Source organism: Aulonocara sp. 'chitande type north' Nkhata Bay, linkage group LG10, assembly GCF_057382095.1.
Source record: "Aulonocara sp. 'chitande type north' Nkhata Bay isolate Kocher_YH1m ecotype deep benthic linkage group LG10, A_spYH_male_GT1.1, whole genome shotgun sequence".
Lineage (NCBI taxonomy): Eukaryota > Metazoa > Chordata > Actinopteri > Cichliformes > Cichlidae > Aulonocara > Aulonocara sp. 'chitande type north' Nkhata Bay.
In genome coordinates this window covers 5,552,965-5,574,762 of record NC_141353.1, presented here as the reverse complement: position 1 = coordinate 5,574,762, position 21,798 = coordinate 5,552,965, and the positions used below count along the sequence as shown (strand labels likewise).

The window sequence follows — 21,798 nt, the reverse complement described above, 5'->3', positions numbered from 1 at the left end:
TTCCATAGGTGAATCGAGTAATCGGATATGTTCTCAGTGGTTTCCATTTTAAAAATTTTAAGGTTTTTAATAGTTTATCTGCATACAACATCTGTCAAAAAACTAAAGCCTTTCATTGTCTTTATGTAAGCTGTTAACTTTCTTAAATGCAAAAATAAATAAATGATCGTAAGTGCGGTAATGTCAAAGAAAATAAGGTCTACATGAAATCTAAACTAAGGCATAAAATAAAACTGCCTTTGCTCTTTCTCCTTGGAGAGCTTTCTTACATTAGTACGAGGCAAACAGAGTTCTATGTTGCATCTTTTTGATGTTCGTTCGTGTGTGTGTGTGTGTGTGTGTGTGTGTGTGTGTGTGTGTGTGTGTGTGTGTGTGTGTGTGTGTGTGTTACTGAAAACAGAGGCTCTGATGATTAATCTTAATAACAATTCTGTGTCCACCCTAACAATAATAGGTCACAGGCTCAGAGTATTACTGGCACAGGTACATTTTTATCAGCCTGTGAAGAACCACTTTTAATTCTATATTTTAAGATATTTTTGTTTACTTTAAATATGAAAAAATGATGTAAAAGCCTTAAATATGGTTTAGTACACCCCTGCTTGCTGCTGGTATCACTACAATAGAAAGCATGACGCCTGTAGTCGGCCTTCAGCAAGCTCATTTAAATATCGTATAGATATTGGAGCTTGCTAAAGATGTGGTTTGATCACGGACTCCTGCTGACTGTTTCTAGTAAAGTTTTTAATAAGAAACAACTATTTCCGTGGTGACAACTAAATGCTACAGAGCCTTGGATTAAACAAAGCATGAAGCAAAGAATTTTCATAGAGGATTTTTTTTAATAGTCGAATTATTCAAGTTACTGGATGAATCACTGCAATCCTGGAATAGAAAAAAAAATATGAATGACAGAACACCTATATCAGACATGTCTGTCTACAAAACCAGTCAATATTAGCATGTATAGTGTTGATGACAGAATGCAGTATTTCACTCATATGTATATAGTTAATAGTTAATAATTAATAATTTAACATAATGCATTTTATGAATGTAGTTGCTAGGGGACTGGCCATTTTGTTAGGTTACCGTGTAGTTATATATATAAAATGTTATTTCTACTTTACCATTAGCATCCCTTTGGATGAAAAAGCTGCTGAAATTTAGCAGCAGTTCGACATCCAAGATGGCTGATGTTTAGTGAAATATAATACAGGAATGAAAGAGTGTAGTGCTCCTTTCACATTTTAGGAGTGACAAGTCTTGTGAAACACTGTGACAGATATAGCCTTCCTGTGGAAAATGAAATGCGCCTCGACTCAAGCCTGTACTGTCATAAAATCATGGCACTTTTATAGCAGGGTACTGGACTATGTAAAGGAAGTCATTTGCAGCTAATAAGAACGATTACTAAAAAGCACTGGGACAAATCATTGTGTCCTTGCCACTGCATAATGTCTTTACTAGTCTTACTAGTCTGCTGATAAGTCACAGTTTTAACTAACGACTTGTGCATTAACAAGAATTTCCCCGGGTGCCTTCAAAGACCTCTTAGAGATTAACAGCAAAGTATACAAATGGATTTGAAGAGACGACTGCTTTTGTTCAACTCTAATGCCAAGAATAAAGGAACAGCTATAGACTGAGTGAAAATATTGTCCTTCAGATCAATGGTGTCCTAGAGTGCAGTAGGCTGAAACATTCAGATGAGTGGCAGAAAGAGCAACACACTTGAATAATATCTTTGGAGAGGACTGTGGAAAATGGAAGTGTACTCCAGTAAATAGCCATTTGGAGGTCACAGCTTTAGCGTTGGTGTATTTCTATTCACAGCGCAGCAGACTTCAATGAGCTGCTGTGCCAACAATCAAAGGAAGCTGATATCTAAAGATCATCAACCACCATTTCAAAAAGGCTAATTTCCTCATCTTCTTGCCCATTGCCTTGTATCTCAATGTGTTGGGGTTTTTTTCATCTGTATATTAATTTAGCTGTAAAACAAACAAACAAACAAACAAACAAACAACAACAGTGATCTGAGATAGCTTAGTGCTCACAGAAACAGCCTGAATTCTTGTGTACCTGGTTGTAAAACTAATAAAAGCAGATCTGCATCACATAGAGGAGACAACGCTTTTCTTAATGGCAACTGCACTGCAGTGCCGAAAACCAGCTGGAGCTGTACCTGCAGTAAAAAGACGCTGGAGTTTCAATAAAAACAGCAATTTTTGAAGCGACATCAATATAGTTGCATTAAGCTAATTGAAGCTCCTGCCTCTGTATCAGTGCATGGTGTGAAGATGGCTTCATCAAAATAAGTAACAGTTCTGAGGAAACTTAAATATGTTTTATAGAATATTGCAGTGTGTGAAATTCCCAAAAGTGGCAACAGCATTTTGGCCAATGCATTTATTCATGTATTCATTCTCAATATGCAGCCACATAGTACTTGGTCGGATTTACTCTGCTGTGATCTACTGTTGAATTCAAATCAAATATTTTGAACCTCACCCAGCTCAGCTGTTACCAGGACTCTGAAATATAATAAATTCAGGATTTGCTGGCAGGATTCATATTTCTCTGTGAGAAGCTCTACTCATTTATTCGGATTATCTACATTCCACCAGAGATAAGAAGCAAAGGCACAATGAGGTTCAGAGTCTTGCTAAAGGTCTTCAAATGCAGAATATATAATGTGCTGTAGCTAATTTGATTGCACGCTTGATCTTTGAATAGTAAGCACCAATGTCTAAAAATATTATGTTTTAATTGTTTTCACTGCAAAAATAATGACATCAAAAGCAGCTGATATTAACACTACTGAATACTGACGACGTGAGAGAGAGGCCGCAGCCTGTTTCTGAAGAATCTTTGAAATACTTTTCACCCCCAGTAAACAATGCACATGCATCCTGCTGCTGGTGGAAAAACTAAGCTGTATTGGACTTTCCATTCTAAGCCACAACTTTGACTCATTTTAGGGAATGTGTCCCTGCTGGGCTTTCATTTCCTCTGTCTGAAAAAAGGAATGCAATCAGAGAACTGATGCTAAAATCATTATCTAATAACTAAAGCCCTTATTTGACTCCTTCCATGCTGTCGTGTTCACTGTTCAAGCACACATCTGTGATTGTTATGTGAAGAAGAGTATTTCTAAAAGTTTAAGAACGATCTGCAGGGTAAACTGAATGTGCTACACACTATCATTCAGTGAATAGCAGTCTGGAGGCAGACATGGATTTTTCTTACTTTTTTCCAGCTGGAGATGAGCAGTGCTATACTGAGAGAACATTGTAATAACATTTTGTGGAGTAAAACAACACAAGAAAAAAAGAGTAGCCTGTGTCGTGTAGACAAGTATGTAATCCTCCACATGCTCATGTGCAATGGAATCACTTTTAGTTCATATTTTAAAAAAATAAACGAAACAAAACAATCTATGCATTTAAATAGTCATTAGGAATACTGTTTTACATCAAGACTTGTAAGTAATGTAATGACTGCCTTAAAAAAGTGACTATGAAGTGTAAATGGTATCAAATATATATTAATTCACATTTTCTCACTAACTTTATCTTAAAAATGCTTCCTTAATGTTTGCTTTTGCATTGCAGTTATTTGTAAATTCTACAAGACATACATCTGGAAACACTCATTGCTAAGGCACTAAGAGGATGTCTGTTGTTATACCGATCACCAACTGGCACTGGGGAGGAACCAGCTAAATGTACTGCTGTTTGCTATTTTAATAAAAATGAAAATAACTACAATTGTGCTCAGATGCAATTATGGGGCAAAAATGTTAAATTACATATAAATGTCAAAATGTTATTGATTACTATGGGGTTATATACCACTATTCAGACTACATCATTTATTTATTGTTATTAAAGTAAAATTTTTAATCGCTTTTTCTGCCTCACACTCTTTTCATTGTTGAGCGTTTAGATTAAAATACATTTCAGCAGTACTGTATGCCGTTACTGCCTGATTCCCTTTTTAAATTAAATTACAGTTCTAATCAACATGCCTATTCATTATAGTTTGTTTATGTCTTTCCAGAAACAAAGTCTGTAATGTTGACACTATATGGAGAATCGCTAAATTTGCCTGCTGTTCCTCTTGAAGCATAAATCAAGCCAATCCATCTCTCTCCGAAGCCCACTCCCCGGTGGCTTACTTAGAGCCGTGCCAGCACAGCACTGGCTGCGGAATGAGCATGGGTAAGCATGCAAGGGCTGTCCTTAACCTGTGCTATCTGACGATATAAAAAGGTCTCTGCCTCCTCCTGAGAGCAATAGGGATCAAGCAGGCTTAGTGGGCATGACCTACGAGGGCCCAGACAGGACCAAAACATGCAGCGCAACACAATTGTCTAAAGAACTGCCGCGCTATCGAACATGAGAAAACTAGACTACATCACTTTGCTCATGGGCCAGAACAGGAGCTATATTCACTTCGCTGAGGATACCCAGCAGACTAAAACCCTATGAATAATTCAAAACATCCGCTGTTTTTCCAGCCTGATTTTAAAAAGCCGGGCCCTCAAAAAAAACAACAAATTAGATATTTCACAATTTGATTGCTAGAAAAAAGACTCCTGCAAAGTAAGCCCTATTAGTCTTACAAGAAACCCTGTGAAAAAAAGAGAAAGAAAGGAAAAAGACTGTCTCCAAAAATGATTCCACTGGCACCATGCAGGGAGGAATTAGCAGCAAAGGCGAAGAAAATGACAAGACATTCGCTCATGGTTTAATTTCCTCAATTGCTTTATGGCCATACATAAATGCTTAAATTGGTTTGTAACATATGCTCTCCTCGCTCTGTTTACTTCCTTCATTTAGTGTGACTGACTCACTTTATTAGTGATTATCCCCCAAAAAGCTGTAGGAATGCACAGCATCACATCTCATCATGTAATTTACCCATATAGTAAGAATGGGAATATGCAAATGGTGCCGGAGTATTGTGCAGCCCTAAATGTGCCCCTGGGCTGCTTGTCCAATGACACAAATCATCAATTAAGATCTCAGCAGGGTTTGGTGGATAAACTAAATTGGCATTATCGCCTTTTGACAATATGTAGAGCTGCGTGGGGTACATAACAACAAAGAACAAACATCTCTGAGGGTGACTAGTGATGCGTATCAACTCGTGTGCTTGCGTATTTGTGTACGCCGTCTCGATCCATTCGCAGGTAAATCATCTACTGACAAAGGGTGATTTGAACGGTGTAAAAGGTAAAAGGGCTTCTCTTGCTCTTTTAACAGCAATTCACAGAACAACAGCAGTATCTTACAAAGTGTTTACTTTCACAGTGGGTGCAAATTTAGCCCCTCGTGGGATTTCATGCTCAGCATTTTGCACCTGGTGAATGTGTCTGACAAAGGGACCTAAAGTGGTCCAAATCGCCATCGTGATTTCTCAGGGAAGCAGATGATTAGTAAACAAATGGTTCAGGCATATTTAATTAAGCTAATGTACTCTTGATGTTCACACTATGGCCTTAGTTATTAGGCCCTCAGTTAGCTTTGTATAGCCAGAGCATTTTACCACTGAGAGAAAACAACTGTGTCAGTTGTCAGTTTAAATTTTATATCAAGAAAAGCGTTTCTGTTTTTAAGTCACATGTGTTTATCAAATTTGCGCCTGCCTATATGAAATACTGCCCAAAGGAACACAGGAGTTGGCTGAATTTGACTCAAAAAAACTACTAAGACAGAGCAAAAGACCAGCAAATCTGGGCCTCTCTAACTCAAGGATGTAAGTCAAATCATACAGGCTAGCAGTGCTGAAAACTAGCTGTCTCGCAGACAGTGTTTTGTGCCAGTCAAACAAGCTCTACGGTGAGCAAAACCGTCATTCAAGCAATTGTGGAATAAACAAGTCATCTGAAATAGAAAGTGGTGAGCGGCACACAAAGAGGGCCAGTGTTCAGACTAGGGAGGTTTTTGCAGGGCTGGGTAGGCTGAGTGTAAACTTTAGAGCTCACTTCAGTCAAACATTGATTGAGAAAATAAGAAGTCAAACATGCCCCTATATGAGGACAACTTAAATTACTACATGTAATATTTTAGCTTTATATATTGTTTGTTTTACTTTAAAATACTGCTGCTACACTAATTTCACTGAAAAGCTTGGGTACTTTTGTAAGTCATCAGCAAAAAAATGTAATTTTAAAGGTAACTATAGTTCACTTTTTTCAGTTTGAGATTGAAAAACATGCAACCATCTATTTTTCCTGCAAACCAAAATAATTACACACGCAAAACTCACGAGCATTAAGAAAAATAATAATAAAATTCAGTGAATTACATCAAATTGCAAGTGTGCTACATGACACCCCCCATTTACACCTCACCTAACTCGGTCAGTCAAAATAAAAGCCTTTTTAACAGCGCAACAACGAAACTTCAACATCAAGAAAATTGCATTACATTACAACACAACACGCCTTTTGCACGTTACAGACACGCCGTAAAATGAAGTGTTAATTTGCGATTAATTAGAATGGGATGAGGCGTTCCGAAGCTTTTTGACAAAGAAATCAAAGCAAACAGAACGCCAGCTTCCTGCACGCTTTACTGCTTTTATTCTCTTTAAACTATTACATTTGCACTAAAACATCCGCTTTATACATTTAAAAAAAATCTGAGATAACCGCATCACAAACATTACCGCGACAATTTCAAAAATCCAAATGCCGCATCAAGCAAAGGAAAAAAAAATCCACTGGTCTTTGAGTCCAGCACAAAAATGCTTCTCCTCTCCTTTCCCTCTCTCTTTTTTCACCCCCTCCTCTAGGCCCCCTCCCTTCCCTCAGTCTCTCGCTCTCTCTTTTTTTTTCTTTCTCCCTCCCTCACTCTCTCTCTGTCTCTCTTTCCCTCCCTATCTCTCTCTCCCTCACTCTGGCCTGGCTGGCTGTCTGACTGTATGAATAATGTCCTGCCTTTTGTAATGAAGGGGGGGAAAGGGGGAAAAAGGACGCTGGAGTGCTGAAGCCCTGCTCCCATGCACTGACATTGAAAATGAATGACAGCTTACCTGCATGCCAATCTTCATCAGACTGACACTGGGCTGACAGCACAGCCTATACTCCTCCACACAGTCGCTGACGTCAGTCATGTCAGGCCCCTCCCACCTCCATCTTCATCTCCGCTCCCCGTTTTCCCAACACCGGGCTGCTGATGCCTTCCAGTGTCCATGGGAAATACCGCAATCAGGTGTAGGGCTCCAAACACACGAAACCTCCAAGAAGAGCGCATTGACATTTGCGGTCGAGTTACGGTGGTGCAACTAGTTTACAACAATCACAGTAACCACAACAGCAAACAACAGTTCATTTCAATAAAAAAATCTAAAGAATTTAGTTGATTTTGAATCAAGAGAATCAGTCTGGACCAGCTTAAAACGCAAAAATGTGAACATTTAAATGACATTTTCAAATGATTTAATATATGACCACATTCATTGAGCTCGGGCGGACTCTGTTATAAACCTGAAAAGTAAAGTGACCTACATCTGTTCGGTCATCCTCTGTGCTTTCGGTCTTTATACAAACATAATGTGACAGCCTTTGTCAGGAAAGTGTGTCCAGTTACAGGCAAGCTTGAACCTTTTTAGTATAAGAAACCTAATTCACTGCGTGTTGATTTCCTGCTGTTCTAATCCCTACAGGAATCCCCAGTTTTATATTCACTTCATTGGCTGCCCGTGCATTTTAGGATCCATTTTAAGCTGCTTTTATTTGTCTTTAAGTGTTTGTCAAATGCTGCCCCTCTGTATCTCTCTGAGCGTCTTCATCCATACATAACTTCCCGGTCCCTCAGGTCGGCAGACCAGCTCCTCCTGAGCGTGCCCAGGACAAATCGTAAGCTCAGAGGGGATCGGGCGTTTGCTGTGGCAGCACCAAAATTGTGGAATGAGTTGCCTTTACATGTTAGACAGGCACCTTCATTATCTGTTTTTAAATCACGTCTTAAAACTTATCTATTTACCTCGGCTTTCAGCACAGCAGGACTTGTTGATGTCTCTTAATATGTTTCTAATTAATTATATTATTTTTAATTTTAAGATATTCTATATGTAATTTAAACTGTTTTCTCTTTGTTTTATATTTGTAGCACTTTGGCCAACATTGTTGGATGTAAAGTGCGTTATAAATAAAGATGCTATGCTATGCTACAGCTGTGGGTAGCTACTTCAATGTTAAATGTCTCAGTTGTAGTCACCACAGCTCCACTTATCCTCGTTCTTTTTGTTATATCCTCACTTGTTCAGGTTTACCACTGATTACAGTTCTTCGTTCAAACAGAAAAGACCTTCTTTATCGGGAATGTTCAAGCACCCCTGAATTTGGACATAGAACCCCTAAAAAATGTTCTGTTATCATTGTCTAATTTTGCATTTATATTCCCACCTGGTCTGCTGGAGACAGTGCAGGTTATAACAAGCACAGATTTAGATATCCAGTGTTCTTAATGTCATGATGTTACAGTGCACTCATACATGCTTCAACATCAACAGTGTGGATTTTTATTAATAGATTTGTGTTATTTTGACAGAAAGAAGATGAAGAGGTCATTCCACGACACCACTCACTTGTGAAGATTGAAAACACACATTACCTAAATATGTAAACATGCAAGGAAAAGTGTAAATTGTCCTGATAAAACAGGGTCATTACCATCAAAAATGTTAATGTAGGCTAGATTGTTAGAGTCTATTAGCTAATTTTAGCTTTCTGAGCCTTAGGTCTGCTGGTATATATGCATGTGCTTTATCAATTTCCTATTTCTGTTCTGGTGAAATCGGGGTGCAGTGTTTGTTTACAGCAAAGCAGACCTCTAGACAGAGAGAAAACAGCTAAGAGTGAATATGTAGTGAAAGCCAACAAAAGTTACAAAGCCATGGTAGCTTCTGCTTTGCTCACACTCATTAATAATGATTTCACATTCTAAATAGAACATATTAATTGATACGAACTGAATAGGGTTCCCATCGCTAAACATGGCTTGAACAGGATGGATGCCATTACAAATCTATTCTCCACTCTTGGATCAGGGGACCTGATATCATGTGTCCTGCAGAATAAATGAAGGGTTTGCATGAATTTGGAAACTTTAGTGTAAAATAAACTCTACCAACTCCAGGTGTATGGGGTGGCAGAGTGATGTTTTTTTTTTAAATGTTTTAATTTTAATTGCAATTTAATTGAAGTAAACTGAACTGCCTGTACGTGGTTAAGAGACTGAAAAAAGAGAGTGACAAAAGGCTGTGCATGTTTCTTCTCATATCTGCTTTGTATAGTTCTTTAATGTACCGTGGTCATTTCTGGTCAACAATTGAACACAATTGAGTCTTTGCCTTCAGTTTGCCCGCTATAAGACTGGTGTTTCATATGGAAAACTGTGATTATTCATTCCAACTAATTGGGTTGCTTTGAAGGTAATATTGTAATGTGCATTCCTTTGAACTGAGGGTTGTAAAGGGGAAAAGGACAGCAGCGCATGTTTACAAACAGAATATTCCGCTAATATTAATTGCAAGGAAGTCTGTGCATGTCATTATGATAGGGGGCTGAGCCCCCTTCAAGGTCTAATCCCAGAATCGCCCCTTCCTGGACACTTTGATACAACATTGAAAGTGAGACGTTTGTGTGCGCTTTAATCTGTTTGATTGCAGTGAAAGTGTAGAAAAGATCAAATCGCCCGATGGAAAGTCAGGCAGGCACAGGCAAAACACAAAGAGCGGTTTAAACTGCTCTAAAAAAAATGTAAATATCTAATAAGGCGACATATTCATAATTTCTCTCACACACGCGCGCTAGAATGCACATGCCTTTGAATTGCGGACCTGGCTAGCCCCCTGTTGGTCACCATGAATATTACCCATGATAAATCTTAGCTCGGAGTGCACGTGAGACATTCAGTCACTACTATTAATACACTTTGTAGATCAAGGAGCAGAATATTGTTACGAATAAAAACAGGAGTTTAAAATACGGCGGGATACTTTATGGACACGTGTGATAATCCCTTGAATTAAATGTGTTTTGTGCAAGACTGAATAATACTAATACTCCTTTGGGCTTACTCTGGGGATACCTTCAGATAAGTATTCATACAAGACTTTATGAGTGTTTCAAACACCGCCGGTTCATAAACTTTAAGGAAATCTACCTCAGTGAGCCGAACCTAACATAAGGCGCTGAAACGTGGCCTGGCTATAATGCAAGGACCTGGCTGTAAAATGGGACCCTTCCTCGGAATAAATGGGGTAAAGTTCGACATTCGCATAAGAAGGCTCTACTTCTTCTCTGGTGTTGTGTGGCAGCTTCACAGTGGGGCTTAACGCTTAAGTAACGACGCATTTGATTGGTTAGTCGTCTGGCTCATTTACCCAATTACATTACAGTTTGTTGTTACCAGGAAGCAGATGAAGCCATAGAGAAGGCTTAACCGATGCTAAGAAAAAAAATAAAAGGCTTAACCGATGCTCGGCTCGTTTTTATGTGAGAAATGGCGAGTTAGCTGGCAACATTAGTTCGCAACTGTGTCGGCCTGATATTTTAAAGCCTTCTGTCTCAGCGCTAGTAGAGACAGCGAACTTACTTGTAAGGCAGTGTCTCGACTACCTTTAGCTGCTGCAGCTGTCGGTAGTTCGATACCGCACAGCGTTGTTAAGTGTACAATTAGCATTTTTCATAAATACAAAGGATTGGGCGTTCGGTGTGATGAGTTAGCTCCCTTAAAAACGTTGCTTTAAAATGGCAAATACTGTCCTTGAAGTCGGTATCGGCGTTTTCGTTATTGTGGCGGTCTGGATTGTTGCTCTTGTGTTTGGGATTTTGCTGCTGAGAGCGCCAGGGTCCGCAAAGTGAGTGGCATAACAGCACACACACAGGCTTAACTCTGATGGAATATAGGAATATTTATAACGAAAAGCCGGGATAACATTTATCTCAATGGGCGCCGCATTTCCTTGAAATGCGCGCCACTTGTCTCATAGCTGGGCTCCAGTGCACCTAGGAGATAACACGTTGTAACCACTAATGAGGCTTCCTTGTAAATTCGGCATACTTTTGCATCACACAGTAACCACAGTGTAATCCCAAAAAATGTCTTCTGCTTTCCGCTGCTCCCTTTAGGGACCTGCAGCGGGTTATCTGGCTCCATTTCAGCCTTTCCCTACCATCCTCCTCTGTCTTTCAGTCCTCTTTCACTACATGCATGAAGCCGAAGATCTTTTTTTTGTCCTGCCTGACAGCTCCATCTGAAACATCCTTCGTCCAGTTTATCCACTGTCCCTCCACTGTACATGTCCCAACATTGTCAGGCGTGCCTTTCTAACTTTGTCCGTCCTGGTCACTCCTAAAAAAAAAACCTCAGCATCTTCAACTCTTTCACCATCTGTTCTGCCTCCTGTCATTTTGTTAGCACTGGCGTCTCTACAGCCAGATGTATGTGATGTATAGCAGGTCTACACCTACACCCCTCCAGGCTCTTTTCCACCTGTTCTCTACTCTCACTTTAGATTACAATGTCTTCTGTAAACATCATAGTCCATAGAAACCCCTGCCTGACCTCGTCTGTCGGCTTGTCGTACACCAATGCAGACAAGAAGGGGCTCAGACCCATCTGTAATCCCTATAATACCTGTAATACATGTCCTGCACCACCCTCACATACCTCTCTGTCACTCTTGACGTCCTCATGCAGTACCACAGTTCCTCTCTTGGAACCCTATTATATCATTTCTATAGATCTAAAAAAAAAAAAAACACGGTGCAACTCCTGATTGTCTCTATACATTTACTCCCCCCCCCCCCTTCAATGAAGCAGCTCATCCTTCATGACTACTCCTACTTCAATATACTCTCGGCCTTGCATTCCTTTCACCTGGTCTCTTGCACACACAATATATCTACCTTATGTCTCTCTATTCTGTTAGCCACTTTACCAGTCATTGTCCCCAAATTTATAGTTCGCAGAGTCATTTCCAGATTTCAGTCTTTCCTTTTTCTGCCTCCTAAGTGCCCTATTATACCTGCTTTTTGGTCCCTGGAGAAAAGCACCGTATGATAATGTTGACTTAATGCTTTAATGCCATTATTAGTTCACTGACTTGCGGCCACGTCCCACCCCCGTCAGCTGGGTTAAAATTACAAAAATTATAATGTCTCAAATATCATTAAGGGCTGGAGCTGGGTGTTTGAGAGGAGGTGAGGGACAGAGGAGGTGTTAAGTGCTCAAAAACAATCTAATTAACACCAAGGGAAGGGATTTTTGCACAGTCACCATGAGACATGCTGAGACATTGTTTTGCTTTATAGGCTACTCAGTGAGACCAGCAAAAATCAACTTTTCCATCAAAACACACGCTGCGTCACTGGTTGAGTGCTGCAGCGATACACCTTGCACTCCCTGCTGATTAACATTTGTGCAATTACTCAACATTGGACCATTATACCACTAAAGTCAGTAAAATTTGAACTCCTGTAACACCAAACACTGTGCAATTACAGTAAAGTTTAAATGTGTGAAACATGGTGCTATTTACTTGATTGGAAAGTTAACAACTTTTGAAAACCACAATAAAGGCTGCCATTGTTTAGATTGCTATTGGCTATGATGACATTAGCCCCAGGTAACCCTGCATGCCTTACAGATCATTAACTCAGTAGTGGAGACCTCATCCTCAATCCTCTGTCTTTGAATCCCATGTGTCTTCTCAGGTTAGGAGTTCTTCCTGTTTTCCTCTTGGCTCTCACGATCACTTTGGTGTTGGTGTTTTTCCCCCGCAGCCCAGAGACACCTCTGCCTTTCAAAGATATAGAGGTGAGCTTAATTCACTAATCACAGACACATTAACATAATATTAAAGAGTGTGTCAGTGTCTGTATCTTTGTTTATTGGGTAACTCAACTCGACTCCAAGTCTCATGTGCCACCTGGAATAATAATTAGTATGATTTTGCTCATCATTTTGTTCACTAGTTTTTACTGTAAATCTGCTGCAAAATCGATGTCAGGAAAACACAGAACACGATACCATTTATTGAAAATGTATTCATTAAAACAAAAACACATTTGCTATTATTATAAAACCTAGCTAGGGATGCATTGATTGATCAGTCACAGATCAGTACTGCAGTTATCCACCATACTGAACAATATTCATCTCAGTGGCTTCCCGTGACGTAAATATTGCTGATTTTCACTAATAATATTTCACCAGTAGCTGAATTTGAGGCTATGAGTTGAGGGCATCTTTAAAGAGTTTAAGCAGAATTGAATCCTGCAACATGACACTGACCTAAAACATACCAGTAAATCCACCAAGAACTGGTTGAAAACTAAGAAATTGAGAGTCCTGGGGTGGCATTGTAAAGACCTATTAATTGTTGAGATGACTATTGAGAGTCTGCCACCACTGATGGTATTCTGCTATATTGCAGACTGATGTCAGAGACTGCTGGATGACTACAAAAAGCGTCTCTGAAGTTATTTTAGCCCAAGTCAAAGGGGGAAAACTGGCTATTAAGTGGTGGGGTAACCCTTTCCTCAGTTAGAACATAAAACAAGGTTCATTTTTGTTGTTTAGCTGTGATTAAAGCACTTTTCCCCCAGAGATAAATAAAAACAAGATTAGATATTAACATGTAAACCTTTTTAAATAAAGTGCTGAATGTTCACTGAGGTATCCAAATGTTTTCACATTGATGTATTTCAGCTGGCCAGTGTAATGTCGTATAAAAACTTGCATGTCTTCTCACACAGAGATTGCAGTTTTTGAAAACACATGGTATGGAAAGAGTGACACACATGTAAGAATATTTTGCAGACAAGTAAACTGGTAACAAAGATGGTGAAGAGGTGAATCACATTGCCCTAGAGCAAATAAGAAAGAGCCAGTCATTGGTGGCCATGACAAATGGTTTAAATGAACAGCTTATGTTGTTATAACCCACACTTATGCACTATAAATTTATAGTTTGGCAATAAAGCCACTGACAGCACTCTTTACACTACACCATATATATTTGAGTGCTTATGATATTGTGGGCTAGGCTAGACATTCAATAGTTCTGTATTTTTTAAATTTTTTTTAGTATCCCTCAACTGTAAAAGGCTGATACTGCTGTCACCCTGCTAGGTGGGCAGTGTGGACAAGCAAATTTGTAAATGTGATAACTTGAGAACAAAGTGACGTAGGATTTTCAAACTAATAACAGAGGTAGATCTACTAGGAGGCTGCTCAGTTTCAGTTAGCCTGCCAGAGTATGGTTTGCTTGTTTTTGTTTAGTTTTTGTTATTAAAAAATGTTTGCTTCTGGTTTGGTTTTAATAGTTCAGTACAATTCAGTTCAGAAAATCAGTACAGTTATTACAAAAAACTCTGTATAATGGCTTTTTTCGAGCAGTTGACTCACAGTCTTATAGACATCAGCAGTCGCAATAAACACATCCATCAATTCCTTTTTTAATTTTTAATTTTATTTTACTTCCTTTTCCAAGTTCACAGAATTTTTTGTTTTAATTTTTTTAAGAATCTAGTTTTTTATTTTAGTTATTTAAAATCCTTTGTTTCAACATCTAGTTTTAGTTTTATTTTAGTTTTAGTTAATCATAATAGAAAGTTGTGGCTCAGAGAGTCTGATTGCTGTAAGCATGGAAGTAGTGAGGTGACACTCATACGTAATACTGCATAATGCCTGCACTGTCACAGACAGAAGGCAACGTGACTAAAAGAGCCCCTGATCAGTAGGTTCATCCACACCTGGTTCAGTCGGAGTCAGATTTATTAAGAGAACAATGCATGCAGGTATGTGTACATGTGTTGTAGAAATCAGATGTACTTTTTTTTTTTAAATAAATAAGGTCCCAGAACTTTACAATTGGTGTGTCCCTACTTGTGTTTTCTGCTTAATGACAACATAATGTAGTTCATTTAGAAATGATGGGGGTCTGCGATGTCATCAGTCTTGATGTAAGGCCATGTGGCATTCATTTCCAGCCAATATATTGGGTGCAGAGGGAAAAATGAGGATTTAGAGCCCACAAATTAACAGCAAGCTTTAGCTGAATGTTTATCTCATGTTCAATACATTATGTTATTTATTCAGTTAATTATAGTGCCTGCAATCCTAATTCTCAAAGACAATTTTATCATAGACGGTGTTATTATGTAGAAAGGTGAGTTATATTTAGTTCTAAATGGCAAAGCTCTGATCATGCAGGGTTGTAAAGTAAAGCATTCGCTACATTCATTTGTACTAATTAAAGATCTACGTTCTACTTAGCTTTAAGATGCAGTGAGTGTATATAAACAGCCGATGCAGAATGAAAGCTTAATTTTACTGTAATGTAAGGCAGTATCTGCACAACACTGTATGCCTGTAAATAGTGTCAGTGTGTGCACTTCTGTGCATGTGCTTGTCGTAAAAGGCCTGGTCTGCTTTATCTTAGACCAGCAGCAACACAGAACAAACACTCCCCCATGCTGCCTCGGGGTCGTGCCAATAAGCCGGCTAGATCTGCCAAGCAAGCTGCCACCCCATAGAAATAGCAGAGCGGAGCAGCATTCTGGCCAGCTCATGTTTTATATCCTTTGTGCAAAGGCAGATACCAGACCAACAACAGAGAGAGGGGGAGGCAGCAAAATCAGACTTCCTGGATTTCTGTACAAGGTTTCCAAATAAAATGAACCTATGCTGACTAATTATCACACACAGGTTTTCTTACTTCTCAAGTCATTATTGAGACGCACATTATTTCCCATGATTTGAGATAAAGATTTTTAAAAAATCAAGTCCTAAAAAGGGTTCTCTCATCATCATTTTTACAAAAACCTCAAAACAGAAAGATGCCACCAGAATTCAAATATTATAATAGCAAGACGCAAATTGCTTAAAGAAAAGAAAAGAAGAAAAAGAGGCGTGAAGAACGTCTTCATCTCCGTTCTTTGGAGTATGTAGTAACACCTGTAGAAAACAGATCATCTACCCTCCCCCGTAGGATCCAAAACGGTATTTAAATGAAGGCAGATATGCATGTTAAGGTAATAAATTGATCTACTGGGCACAGTTAGTGACTTTTTGTGTTTGTATCATGTTGTGATGTACACTCATTTTTAGCTAATACACACAAAGACACACAAAACTTTGTAACCTATCTGCAAGCAGAAAGATAAGTGAGAGAAAAGAATGTCTAGCCTCCTGTTAAAGAAAAGTAAAATATCATAGTGCCAATTAGGCCAGTCTTAGAGCAGGAGTGGGGGTGGTTTGTACCACACCCCATAGTTCTCCCACCTCCCCCACCGCCTGCATGCTCACACTGTGCGTCCTGTGGCACATTAATAAAACATGGGCCGCTTTTTGGGCTCCTGCTTGCTGCGTAATTGGCAAATTAAAAAGTGAGATGTGTTAAATGCACCTATAAGAAACAGCATACATCAACCCCACCTCATGCACACCAGTGGGTTTACACGCGTGCACACACACACACGCACACACCTTCTCTCATTTCACAGCAGACTCTGTGAAATCCTGTTTAAGACTGCAGTAGAATTGCAGCTCTCCTCCCATTATTTAGCTTAAGGGCGTTTTCTCCGTTTGTCTTCTTGTATTCATGATCCAAATTATAACATGCAGCCATTAATGACGTGCTGATGAATCTTTTTGATGGCAAATTTTAAAAATCCAAACTTCCCCTTATCCACGAAACAGCATCATCAGTGTGGCAGATGTGTTGTTTTTCTGAGCCCTGCATCTTGCTCGCTTCACATCTCTTAATTGACATGTTGCTTGGGTGAGCTGCAGTGCTGTGTTGTTGGTGTCCCTGCTGATCATCTGTCTAGATAGGGAACAGCAGGATTCCAAAATAAAGAGAAGCCCGAATCAGCATTAAGTTGTGTGAGAGCGAAACAACAAACATGTTTTCAATCACAGCTTATTCCGTGAACAAACATAGCATCAGAGGTTTGATGACCAATTCTCGGCCAGTGGTTTAAAGTGACATGACCCTTCCAGCATGTTCAACCTATTCCACCTATTGAACTGATTTTCTTGTTATGCTATCTGGGATCATTTTTCTATGTGTAAGATAATAACGGGCTGTGTGGCTGGATAAGTTCTAAATGTGCACAGGACTTCTTTTAATGAGAGTCTCTAAGCTTATATAATGGCAGCTTTGTAACAGCAGGGACTCAGAGACAGCATTTAATATGAAAAAGTGCAGCTGGTTGTTGTGCAGTCTGTTAAAGGAGGTCAATTTACCACAGACACCCGTGCATTACATCAAATTAATTATTGCACTAAAAGTGTCAGATAGTGAACTATTAGTATGGGGGAAATGATCGTTTCCAAATGCAAAGAGAAACAAGAGTACAGCAGGGATTTTTTGTCTACTGTTTGAACCCAAAAGTGGCTGAACCCATAGAAGGTCACACTATATCACACTATATACTGAATACTGTACTACCTGCTGCCTTTAATAGCCAGCCAGTGGTGAACACTGTGAACACACAAAGTGTTCACCACTGTGAGTGAGCGTAGGCCAGAGCCAGCAAGAAATAGATCTGTCTCTATGCCTGCGAGTCACAGCCTGCATCATGGTTTTCTCCCATCTGCCATATAACGAACTAAACTGAATGTTCACCAACACCAAATTAACTAGAAAGAGATCTTTGAATACTATATGTATTTATAGCATCACAGTTAACCAAATGTTTCAGGCTTGTCTGAGTTATGGAGTGATGTAGTTGTCAGAAAAGGCTTTACTGTTCAAGGATCTCATTGTTGTTTCCATGGATGCTTTTAACAAATAGGGCTTGACAGATACTAATAAACTTCAAGTCATTTTTTCAGCACTTCTTCATAAAGAGAGACTAAAAGCTATTGTGGAGCCATATTTGCTCTGTATATGAAGGGAAAATGTATAGCATATGGAGCAGTGGTTTGTGCTTAGTAAGACTAGAAAAGCACCATACAAATGCTAGTCCATCCCACTCCTTTGATACAGGTGCTCTTGATTATTGCTCATCGTTCTTCATGTCACTGCTTACAACACTCATCAAACTTGTCTGAAGTAGGTGAAAGCACAGATTGTGCCAGAATATGCAATGCAATCTGAATTTGGGGGGAAAAATGTGAAAATTGCAAAAAATAAATAAATCCAGCACCGATTTGGGGAATTCAGCGATTTCCGGCCACCTGAAGCCAAATCAAACTGTGTTTCCTGTCAAATGCTCAATTTTGCTCTGCCTCCATAGTTGACAGCAGTCATGAGGTTGTTGGTAAAGAAAGCCAGGTTAAGCTTAACTCGACAAAAAGAAATCCAGATAATGTTTTACTATCCATAGAACAATTTAAGAAATGTTAAATGAGTGACCTTCTAAAGTTGATTTCTCACTGAGAAATTTGCACTTGAGCCTTTATGAAAGCCCTGCCATGACATCTAGTGGCTAATAGAGGAACTTTATGTATAACCCTGTGTTTTCCATACACTAGAAACTACAAACTTCTAATGGATTTACTTTATTTTGCTCTGTAGATAGTGGACACCTTGTTCATCGGCCGCTACGTGCTTCTGGCTGTGGTGAGCACCATCTTTCTGGTGGCATTCTTTGTGCTGCTTCCCTTTCATTTCCTGGAACCCGTGTATGCCAAGCCCTTAAAAACACACTAGAGTTGGCGCCTGAATCACAGGCTGATTTACCCAGTCTGACAAGTCCTGAAGACCCCAGCCTGCCTTCACAATAGATTGTGGAACACATGTGAATGGAAGATCCAGTTTTGTCTTAGCACTGCTGTTTGTGTCTTCATGATTTTGTATACAACAATATAAATTGATATATTTGGGTCAAGTTTTCATATTTTGTATCACTTAGCACAAGTAATGACCACATCCTTTAAATTTTGATGCATGTATGGAACAAGCCAGTAATTCTTTGTCATTCAACTTTTTCATCCAACAATAAATAAATAATTAAGTATGTGATTATGACTCTCAAGTTTTTGCTTCTGATTAATTTCTGCAGTACTCTCAAAGTACGGTAACTGATAATTGTGATGGTACATGATGCACATTTAGCCCAGAGTGAAAATTGCTCAATTTTCCACGATCTGCCATTTACAGCTGCCTGAAGCTGGAAGTTCTTCAAACAGACCGACTGTTGATATACCACATTATTTAGCTTGTTTTTACAGGATCTGATTCATGTGGTGCCAGTAAAAAAAAGTCTATAATTTGACTGATAACCAGAAAAGAAGTCATGGATTATATATTTGGCAATCAAAAAAGTACTGTGTGGATTATTTTTGCCTTTTGTTCTTTTGCTTTAAAGCTCAAATGTATGCTGGCGTAATATGACTTGTGTTTTCCAGAGAAGCGTTCCTAAATTGGACAGTTGAAAAAGCTTAAATAGGACAAGGCAAACTATAATTAGACTTCGCAATGCAAAACATAACCTTGTAACTATATTAGGCAGAGCTTTTTTTGCCTGTAAAACAGGCCAGTTGGGTTTACTTTAACCTAGCACCAGTTGCTGAACATAAGCATGCCCAGCTATCAGGGAACACCAAGAACTGATCGTGATGCAGGCTGGTTGTTGGAGGATTTTGCTGCTGCAGTGTCTAGTGACCACAGACGTGGACTGAGTGCTCTGATGTTGAACAGACATTAAAGAAAGTTGGGTTAGGAAAAAAAGACTCCAGACACGCTCTTGGAGATTAGCTGTTGAGGATAGCAATGATACTCTTCTAAACTAAGATTTTCTAAATACACATTTAAATGTAAGTGTTGGATAAGTCAATCATGTCATATCGTGTAAAGTGTTGTCAGTACATTGAAGAACAGGGGGATGCATTCACACAATTCCACAGGGTCGCAATAAGCGGATGATTCCATAGAGTAATGAGCTTTTGCAGTCCAGAGGCTCAATTATAAACACTTACCCCCCTCCCGCCTCCATTTTAAAAGTGTGAAGCCTGAGGAGACATGGAGTGGAATTCCAACCAGGCCGATGAAAGAGAATCTAATGAATCAAAACCAATCCTATTAGTTCCAGCCCACATCTCCATACTATGGTCCTTTTTCTGCATAACAATCCACTGCATGATTTCGCACAACCTGGGGAACTGGGGGGATTTCATCACGGTGGGGTAAGGGATCCGAAATCTTTTCAACCTGGAGGGACTTGTTGGCTGTAATTGACCGCATGAATACCGCAAAACATGATCTTAGCCCCAGTAGAAAGTGCCACCGAGTGTCTTTAAAAGCAGTGAAATTGAAGAAGAGGCTTAGCTGGCTGACTTTAACTTGATTGAAAACTTTTTGGATCTGTTCCTTTTACTTATCAACAGAATGGTCTTTTTGAGAATATTCCGCTGCAGTTTCTGTTTCAAGGTCATAATGCAAAAGGTATTTACACCAACTCCTCACTGCCTTTGCAGCCTCCACGCTCAAGGTTTTACATTCCCTGAAGTCTGGGCCTTGAAGAAGCCAGTATTCCCTGGCTCTCATTTTCACACACCCTCTCACTCTACCTCACCTTTTTAATCTTTCTCTATCCTCTATCCTTTCCTCATTTTAATTTTTGCTGTTAAACTCCATCTCTGGGGAGTGGGAAAATGAGCAGAACAAAGGATGTGGGGGTTTAAGGATCATTTGGAGCTGGGAGATGCAGTCTTTGTGGCGCAGCCAGCTGGACATATAAAGAGATGGGGGGTGGGAGAGATACAGAAAGAGAAAGCTATGCAAGGGCAAAGAGGTGTGAGCATGGTTTTGAAACTGCAGAGGGGCTGGTTGCTCTCCTTGGGGTAGATCCTGCATTTAGATGCACTCAAGCAGAACTTCTGGCTTGCCCTTCACATCCTTAGCCATCTTTGTTTGTGATATGGACACTGTCACCACCCCACCTAGCTCCCACAACATTCACAATCCATTAAAGATTTCAGGCAAAGTTGATGCACTTATCCCAAAAGAATGACATTCAGTTCGTGTTAAATCAAGCAGATGGCAATGTTTGCTATCCTTTCAGCAAGTTTGGTAAATAAAACCTGATGAGACTTTCGAAGGGAAACACAAGCAGGGTCATTTTAAGTCCTTATAAAGTCTTGAATTAGATAAGGACTGATTTGCCAACATGGGTGTCTGGCAGTGTCTGTTGAAGACACTAGAGTTCACTGTCTGCGGCTTTCACTGAGGTATGAGAGAGTTTGTGATAGAATGTGAAAATGAACCAAAGCCTTGTCGCCCAAGCAACAAACTATGCCGTTTTGGGGCCAAGAAGAGGGCTTTTTTTTCTCAGCACTGCCTGGTTGTGCTCTATTGTGCACTTTTGTATATCGCTAGGGGATGCTATAATTGCAATACACACTAGGGGGGCAAAATCCTCAAACTGAGATCCTAGTGTGGACTTAGCCTTTTACCTCTTGCTCAGGAATGAATTAATGCATAGCTCTTTCCTTTGGTAAGAGGATGGTGGCCCAAATTGGGGGTCAGGTTGCCCACGAACAGCCCTTTGCTGTTTGGACATGACATCTCCTTGAGGGCCAAAGCTTGGCCTATTTTCCATTCTGACAGTGCTGAAGACCTTATTGAATATTAGCTGGGTGTAGAAAGGCAATGGCTGCAGAGATCAAAGGCCACACGGGTGGCCTTGGTATTGCACAGAACATGCTTAGTTGTTACCAAAGTCACCTATGTTTGAATTTATCTAGATCTTTAGAAGCTATTCCAAAAAGTTGATTGTGTTCATCTGGACTTGGTGTTTTCAGTGGGAGAAATGTTTCA

At 39.6% G+C, this 21,798-nt stretch overlaps 2 protein-coding genes across 3 annotated transcripts in view; one reads left to right on the top strand and one right to left on the bottom strand.

The window, feature by feature from the left end:
* The window catches only part of LOC147320081 (homeobox protein PKNOX2-like), a 106,708-nt gene extending 99,594 nt beyond the window's left edge, over positions 1–7,114 (bottom strand). For both annotated transcript variants that reach the window (XM_086307903.1, XM_086307905.1), the window contains exon 1: positions 7,048–7,114. The gene's annotated coding sequence lies outside the window, so the exon portion shown is untranslated. The remainder of the gene's footprint in view (positions 1–7,047) is intronic.
* A 3,323-nt stretch (positions 7,115–10,437) lies between these two features.
* On the top strand, positions 10,438–19,002 carry tmem218 (transmembrane protein 218). Its single transcript, XM_086307398.1, has 3 exons — positions 10,438–10,881; positions 12,740–12,842; positions 18,556–19,002. The coding sequence occupies exons 1-3, from the start codon at positions 10,772–10,774 to the stop codon at positions 18,688–18,690; spliced, it is 348 nt and encodes a 115-aa protein (XP_086163524.1). The 5' UTR covers positions 10,438–10,771; the 3' UTR covers positions 18,691–19,002.
* Positions 19,003–21,798: the final 2,796 nt, after the last annotated feature.